At 46.8% G+C, this 8,176-nt stretch overlaps 1 protein-coding gene across 1 annotated transcript in view; it reads left to right on the forward strand.

Annotated features, from left to right (window-relative positions):
* Positions 1-4,117: 4,117 nt before the first annotated feature.
* FAH (fumarylacetoacetate hydrolase) overlaps positions 4,118-8,176 on the forward strand; it is a 40,358-nt gene continuing 36,299 nt past the window's right edge. The window contains exons 1-2 of the mRNA XM_019504097.1: positions 4,118-4,279; positions 6,698-6,808. Of these exons, the coding sequence (XP_019359642.1) occupies positions 4,199-4,279; positions 6,698-6,808 (192 nt within the window). The 5' untranslated portion in view covers positions 4,118-4,198. The remainder of the gene's footprint in view (positions 4,280-6,697; positions 6,809-8,176) is intronic.

Consider the following 8,176-nt stretch of genomic DNA (forward strand, 5'->3'; position numbering starts at 1 on the left):
CCCCCCCCAGCTATTTTAATTGAGACTTTTCATCTCTTGTTCCTCTGCCTACAGTGTACTATGACCTCATTAAACTAGGCAAATCCCAACAGCAGCTGAATTTGGGTTTTTTTTGTCTGAACCTGCTGAAACATACTGAAAGATCGCAAGGGAGCAGATCATTTGTACTTCATGAATTTAATAGCACTTTGTGTTTTGGGGTGATTTTCCCCTTCCCCTCTTCCAATGTGTACTTCATGCAGCAACAAGGGAGCAAAATAGATTTTTAAAATGGGCAAATGAGTAAATATCACAATGACACAAGTGAGTTCTGGGGTAAAACTGGTTTTCGTCTGCTTTCTTGAACCTGACAAAATCAGTTGTGCTCAACCTCTTTGCCCACCAGGGTGGATGGGCTGTGCTCAGTCCATCAGTGGGCCAGATCTGCCAGTTCAGCACCTGGGGCAGTGGGCCCCCATCCAGCTATGCGGGTGAGGGGGCGGCAGTAGGCAGCCTAGCCCCACAGGGGGAAGGGAGCTTGACCTAACCCCAACCCAGGCCCACAGGGAGACAGGGGCATGACCCAGCCCTGATTCAGCTGCACAGGGCTTGTGTTTTGGGAATTTGGCAGGGGAGGAGGGTGGCCATTATTAACCACTGAAACTCCCTCTGCTGACAAATTTTCCCAATCCATGGGGAGCCCTGTGGGCCAGCGGTTGAGTACCCCTAGACTAGATCATGGGTTCATGCGATGCAGTCAATGAGATCACTGGTGGATTGGGGAATTAAACACTTGCAAAACAAACAGATCCTTGTTTCCATCTGCTAGGTTGCATTTGAAGTAGTTGAAGTATGTCAGTATAACTAATGTTACTTTTTCATGTGAGCACTCGCTGTAGGGATGTTAAATGACTAGAAATGGGATTTAGTCTTTGTAGTTCCAAATGGCAAAATGTGCTCCTTGAGACCACTTCTCAGTTGGGATCTGGTCCACACTTTGACTTGTAACCCCAAAGACTTTCAAGATTGGCCTCCACTTAATGGTAGTGGTGGCTCATGAATCAATCAACTTATTATCAGTCATTCAGCAGTTCTGTAAATCCTTGTCAAACCCCAAACATAACTGCCTAGAGATTTTCAAAGCCATTTAATCACCAGTGTCAGGTTAAAGGTTCAGATCTTTTTCAGTGACTTGATGTAACTGCTCATGTAAGTTCAACCAGTGTTGAATTCATTACAAAACTTACAAGAAATGACTGATTCTTCCCCATGTGGAACTGATCATCAGCTAGAATTTTACTTAGCAACTTCCAAATATTCAGACCAAATAAGATGTTATGAGCAGCTGCTTCATTAAATTTTTCATCAAAGCTGAAAGCAACCTTTAAAATTCTGAACAGTCTGCAAGTGGTGGCTGGCAATTAGTAGATAAACTCACTATCTAGTGTATTAACACTATGCTTGCAAAAAGGATCTTTTGACATCAGATAGCAGGCAACCTACAATTTTGACCACTTTGTACTTGGAAGAACATTTCATGGAAGCTTTTATTTAGCAAAACTGGAACTTCTTGAACTATGTATTTGGCAAGGGAGCACAGGAGGGAATGCACAGATTTGCCAAACACATCTCGATAGGGCCCTGTCTTTGTCTTAAAGGTGCTCATTCATGCTGACTCTGCTAGTACCCAGCAGTGTCCTTGTACAATAAATCAGCATTCTTGTCCATTCTGTCTGCTATACTTTTTTTCTAAATGTTGCTTACCATTACTTCTCCCTCACTGCCTTTTCACTCAATTCCTCTTCCTTTCTGAAGTCCTTGCCTTCTTCCTTTTCACTCTGTTGCTCTTCTCCATCTATCTCTGTAGAAGTGAGCTATTGCTCAGTTCTGCAAGAGCTCAGACTAGAGAAAAAGCACAACTAGGTCCATGAAGAAAGAAGCTGCTTGATTTTAAAACGAAGTGCTTGCCATTTTCCAAGGGGTATAACTGACCTCCATGGGCAGGGATAAGGAAAACGGTTAGCAAAAAGCAGCTGCCTTTCAGAACTTGAATGCTCCTTTCCTACCTGCTTCTGCACACCTGCCACCAGGCCTCACACCGTGGGAGCCATTATCTGGACAGAAAGGGATTGGAATTTAAATTCCTCTTATTGTTAAACACAATGGGTTAATTGACTATCATTTGGGGGGTATCCAATTCCCATTTCACACCTGTCTTGAACCAATGAAATAGAAGTCTGCACCCCAATTTGAAGGGAAGAGCATCATTCTCTTCTGCATTTGGTGATTTCTTTGAGTGTGTCCCAAGAGCAGCCTGTGCCTCAAGTAAACCAGAACAGAGGTTTTGGATCAGCCCTTTCCCAACTTTCTAGTCACTCAGTAGAACAAAAAGGGTGTGTCGCATTGGATTGCTTTGGTATCTGGGATCTTTGGGACCTTGGCATCGCTGAAGTCTGAATCTGGATGATGATAAGTAGGTAGGCAGATGTCTCTCTAGTTCTCTTTGCCTTGATACATCTGTGATAGTAGGGCCCCCTCTACACATTCCAAGTATTGCACAATTAACTGGTTAATTGTACAGTAATCTTAAGACCAGCTACATGTGTAAAGTATTTACCAAGAAATAAAAAGCTCCAACTAGCTATAAAGTTAGCCTAAAAATGTGTACTATAGAACTAGTTGCTCTCAAGCTTTAATTTGCACATGTAGCAGGGTCTCCCCTGTGTCTGGTAGCCCCCTCAGCTGATAGGGCTCCTGGCACAGGGGTGCTGCAGGCCCTGGGGACTGAGGCTGCCATAATCCCCAGGGTTTGGGGGTACATGAAACCCTCAGGCCCTGGGGACTGAGATAGCTGTGGGCATGTTTACTGATGGGAGTCCAGTCTCAGGTTCCCCTACACCAGTAATAAGGTGCAAGGCAGGAGGCACAATTGTGTGGATTGCACATTAGAGCCAATTGCACCTTTGCCTGCATGTGTAGAGGGGGCCCAGGTGATTTTCACTGAAGCCGGCTTCCCAGTTTGATTCTTGTTTAATTGCATTTTGTCTGCACATAAATTAAAATCAGCTTGGCTGTATAACTGCTTTTAACTAAATCTTACTGTACACTTTGCCTGGCTGAAGAATATTAATGCAGTTAAACTGTAAGTTAACTAAGATAAAAAGCTGTCCTGTTCATGCAAAGACATCCTTAAAAGTTATAGTGGCCAAATCCTGAGCTGCTGTAAAACAGCATAATTGCACTGAAGTCTGTAAAGTTACATCAGTTCTAAAATAACTGTGAATCTGGTCGGAGTGCTTGCTACCCTGTGGCACGAGACTACTTCAAAATGAGTAACTATTTCATGATTAACTGTTCTTGGAAAGTGAGGAAGTCCATCTGCCTGGGCTTCGGAGCCCCAAGTTCAAACATCTTTCCTGAAGAGAAAGCGCTATTACTTTAAAAGGGAGGGGGAAATCCCAGTGTTATTCGCAGCCTTGTATACAGAGCTGAGTTGCTGGCTTTTTTTAAAAATTATTTTTGGGTAAGTTTGTCCACATGGGGTGAGAAGGCTGTAGAGTGAGAGCACCTCTGCTGTGCTCTTTCCAGTTCTTGGGAGATGGTCACCCCTCTTCTACAGCTGGAGCTTCAGAGCTGAAGTCAGTTGGGTGCAATTTGTATAAAACTTTCTATATTCTGCTTAGAATTGGTGTATTTTAGCAAAGTCCCGTGTCCCCAAGGGATCTGAGATCCTGCTGTATGAACTGCCCCTTTTCTTTCCAGTTATTTCATCCAGTTACTTTGGTATTTAAGTAACTTTGAAAGACAGGAACCAGTAATGAAGCCCAAACAGCTCTAGTCTCTGAGTCACACTGGCACATCTCATCTGCTCGGGTTTCTTTTGCTAGGTAGTGCTCAGATAAGGGCCCCCCTCACTGTTCAAGGATCATAGAAATGGGGGCGGGATGTGCTCTGGAGTACCCAGGCCAGAAGCATTGCAGCTGGTGCTGCTGAGTCACTCAGACCTCTGGTATTAATTAACCGTCCGGCTTCCAGCAGCCACACAGCGCGGGGGGGGGCTAGCAGCAGGGCTTGCGGATTGGCTGGACCCTAGAGGAGGGGGTGGGATCTGCCAGCTCCCCATTGTGGAATATAATATCTGGAGGGAGTCTACTTTTAGGTGGGATTGTAGCAGAGCCAGGACTGGGGGTGCTCTGCTGTGGTCTGTTTTAAGATCAAAATGTCGTTCATCCAGGTAGAGCAGAACTCAGATTTCCCTCTCCAAAACCTTCCCTATGGGATTTTCTCTACTAGGGACAAGGTGAGTAACGTGCTGCTTTGGCCTTGTATTGCTACAATTGCTGCTTTGTCTTATCAAGAAATTCAGCCGCTGTGAATGGGTGAGGAGTTCGGCAGGAAGATGATTCCTAGTTGTTGGAGGCTAGAAGGGCCTGATACACGGGGTATCATGCAGGTTTGTTGAACTTGCCCTGCCCCTGCAGTGAATAGGTTGCCTTTTTGTATCCTGGTGGTGGGTGGACTGTTTCTACAGAATGAAGCGAACAATATTAATACTTTGGTTAAGTATCTTTGCTCTGTGCAGGATGGTGTTAATACTGTCTCTACTCTTTGTGCATAATTTTGCAAGAGTCTGGATTGCATTAGCTAGGCGTGTGCATGCATTAGGTTCCACTTTTTGCCAGCAGTCTCGTTTCTTATGGTCTGTGCAGTTGAACTTAACCCTCCTTCATCTCACTCTAGAAGCCAGATTTTAAACTCCATCTGATCGGCCATGAATCCAAGCTTTGTTTGTTGTCTGTGATGTGACTTGATACTAAATCAGAAGTTAAAATATGTTTAAAATGTCAAGTGGCGTTTGTTTTAATGATAAAACAATCTAACCTTTTGATTAATGGCCTACCTTTTATTTTTTCCACTCTAATGCAAGAGGCAGTTGGGTTTACTTGCTAAGGTACTGAGTTGAATGGGGTGCTGTTCCTAACTGTATCACTGCCCTTCTCTGCAATCTTGGGCAAGTCGAGTTTCTTTTATATCCTCTGTATTCAATGTTCCCGTCAATGCAAAGGTCTGGGTGGAGGAAGGCACCGTATCAGGCAGGATTTTGGTGTTCATCCAACAAGAAAACTCTGGCTGAGATTTTGACAGAAGCCCTAAGGAAATTTGGGCACCATGTTTCTCTTTTAATTATGATGGGAAGAGGATGCCTAACTGGTTTAGATGCCTTCAAAAATCTTGCCCCTATAGCTCTAGTTATACAGTTTGACACTGCTGATTGCAATAGATTCCCGTGTATAAATTTACCGAAGTAACAAAGATCAGGAGCATTTGAAACACACCCTCTCCTGAAAGAGAAAGCAGACAAACAGATACCTCTGGAAAGGGGAAAGATAGAGGATTACCAAAGGTTAATGGGCAGTGTTGTATGCACAGGTCATAATAGCTATCACTTGATCTCTAGCATTGTCCTCATCTATCAGCAGGGCTTTAAAAGTGAATTCCAGCACAGAACAGCCTTGACTCTGACCTGGTGTGTTCAAAGATAAAAGAGCTGGATGATGAAATTAAAGATGGTCCCAGATCCCTCTGTGTTACTAGTTTTCCCCTTCCACAATCATGATTCTCTGCTGAGGAAACATCTCCAGCATTTAAACAAAGCGGCCAAGCAGATTTTGGAAATCGATTTCCCAACCGCATCCCACTGTTGGAATGATTTAAAGTTAAAATAACTGATGTAATTCAGGGCTATGGTTTATAGATTAACCTGCCCTGACCTGAGATTTTTATGGCAGGAATGTTTGTTGAATAAACATTTAGGGCCCTGTTTGTTCAAATCACATTGGGGGGGTCCTGTTTAAAGACTAAAGGTTAAAACTGCTTGGCCATGTCTTTTTTTTCTTTGTCCCTACTGATCTTATTCCAATTTGTTTGGCCAAATATGCATATTTGTACTTGTATTTGGAATGGAAGTTTAACATGGCTGTATTTCACTTAAAACACATCACTGGACCTTGCCTTGATCAGGCCAAAGTGTCTGTGGTTTCAGCACCCCTGGGGCAGGGGAAACGGTCTGTGCTGCGCACTGGTAGGCCTGGGCTTGTATCTGGTTAATGTCCGTAGTTTATGTCGATCCTACAAGACCAGCAGGGAACGAGCGAGGTTTGGTGGTTGGTTTTGGCTCCTTTCATTCTATGTCCCTGGGATGGAGAGGAATAATCACACGGGAAGGAACCTTCCACAAGCACCTTTCCTCCTTCCCACGTGGCAGACCACTAGCCTAAGACTGGTTCAGTCCCAGCTTTTCTACATACATCCTGGGGGACCTCTAGATGAGCCCCCTATGTGTCTCAGTTCTCCAAAGTGGCACTTCCATATCTTACAGGAGCGTAGTGAGGGAAACTACTTTAATGACAGGCATTTGGTTAACTAGAGTAATGGGAGCTGTAAAGGTACCTCTGATATGTAGGAAGGGGACAGGAGATGTTGGTCATCACCGGTATCTTACTCCCACCTCATCCGTTCAGGGATCTGGAATTGGGATGCCTCGTTCCAACTCTCAGAATCTGCAATTTCCTCTCCTTTAGTTTTGTTGGTTATTCATACCATACCAAAGGTATAACTAACCACTCCTGAGTAGATTAGACTCTGTGATGCATTGCTCCCATCACCCTCTGTGGATGATTATTGAGAGCACACATATAAACTCTTCTTTCCCTTGTAGCCAAGGCACAGGATTGGGGTGGCGATTGGAGACCAGATATTGGATCTGAGTGCTGTTAAACATCTGTTCACTGGACCAGTACTTTCCAAGCATCAGAATGTCTTCGACCAGGTATTTATCATCCCTCTTGATACTGCCCCCTTCCAGCAGGTTTTGTAGAGTTTGAAGGGACTTGGGCTCAGATCAAGAACGCTGCAGCACCTTACCTGGGTTTGTCTGTAGTGCTGTAGCCCCTCGAGCAGAAACACGGACTATGGGTATTGGGGTTGTTTCAGCTTCACACAAGTGTAACTGCTGAATGAAGTTACACAGGCTTAAACACAGAGTAGTGCGCTACTGGGTGAAGGCTGGGGCATGGGCTTATGGACAAGTTACCTCGAGGTAAACGAGAACATGGATTTGGAGCTCAGCATCTGCTCTTGTAACTGCCTGTGGGATGACATAAATGACAAAGTAAATGAAAGACAGAGATTGTACTGTAAGCTGGCATACAGGTTCTTCCCTAGAGGAGCTGGCATGCTGTAGATTAGAGATGGGCAAAATACAGCTCACAAGCCGGATCCAGCCCACCAAGTGATTCTGGTCCACATTGGGTCCCTTGGCCCTGCCCAGCCCAGGCACAGGGAGCAGCCTGGGCTGTGGTGTGTGCAGCTGGTCCCGCCACCCAGGGCGCGGAGGTGCCAGCTGGCATGGAGGACAGCCCATCCCTATCCCACTATAGCTCCCACCAGGAGCTATAGTCCACGGGGCTGGGCAGTGTGAGGATCAGGCAGGGGCAGCATGGCGGCCAGACTCGGCATCCTGGCGGCCCCCAGAGCAGTGGCTCGGTCTGCCACCACACTTCCATATCCCGCTTTCAGCGTCAGCTGCCTCTGGACCCGGCCCCACTGTCCAGCCACCCCGGCCTGCCCACCCCAGACCTGCCACTGGAGGTGCCAGATGGAGTGAGTGGGTGAGCAGGTGATGCCTCCACAAATACTGGCCCAGGACCCCCATGGGCTGTGGGCAGGTGGGAAGCAGTGTCTGGGAGTGGGACAGGTGGGCAGGCTGGGATCAAAGGGCAGTGACAGCACAGGGCCTGGGGCTTGGGGGTGATCCATCCCCCACATGTCCCTGCGACGGGCCCTAATTCTGCAGGCAGAGGCTGACTGGCGCCTGTCGCAGGGACATATAGGAAGCAGATCACAATTCTGCCGCAGCCCCATGCGATCACCGCCCCATGATCCCAGCCCTGCCTGCTGGTCTGTCCCACTCCCAGACACCCTCCCTGCCTGCCTGCAGCCCTATCCTATCCGCCCGGCCGAGCACATGCACCCGGCCTGCAGAGGTCCTGGGCCAGTCTCCACGAAGACCCCCCTCACCTGCTCCATCCAGATGGGCCCGGGGCTGGGTGGGATCAATTGGCATTGCCCTGTTCCCCCTGCCCTCCCCCCCACCCCCGCCCCTGCAAACAACTGTGATGGGGGGGCCAAGCACCCC

This window comes from Gavialis gangeticus, unplaced genomic scaffold, assembly GCF_001723915.1.
Source record: "Gavialis gangeticus isolate Ggan-Ray unplaced genomic scaffold, GavGan_comp1, whole genome shotgun sequence".
In the NCBI taxonomy this organism is placed as follows: domain Eukaryota; kingdom Metazoa; phylum Chordata; order Crocodylia; family Gavialidae; genus Gavialis; species Gavialis gangeticus.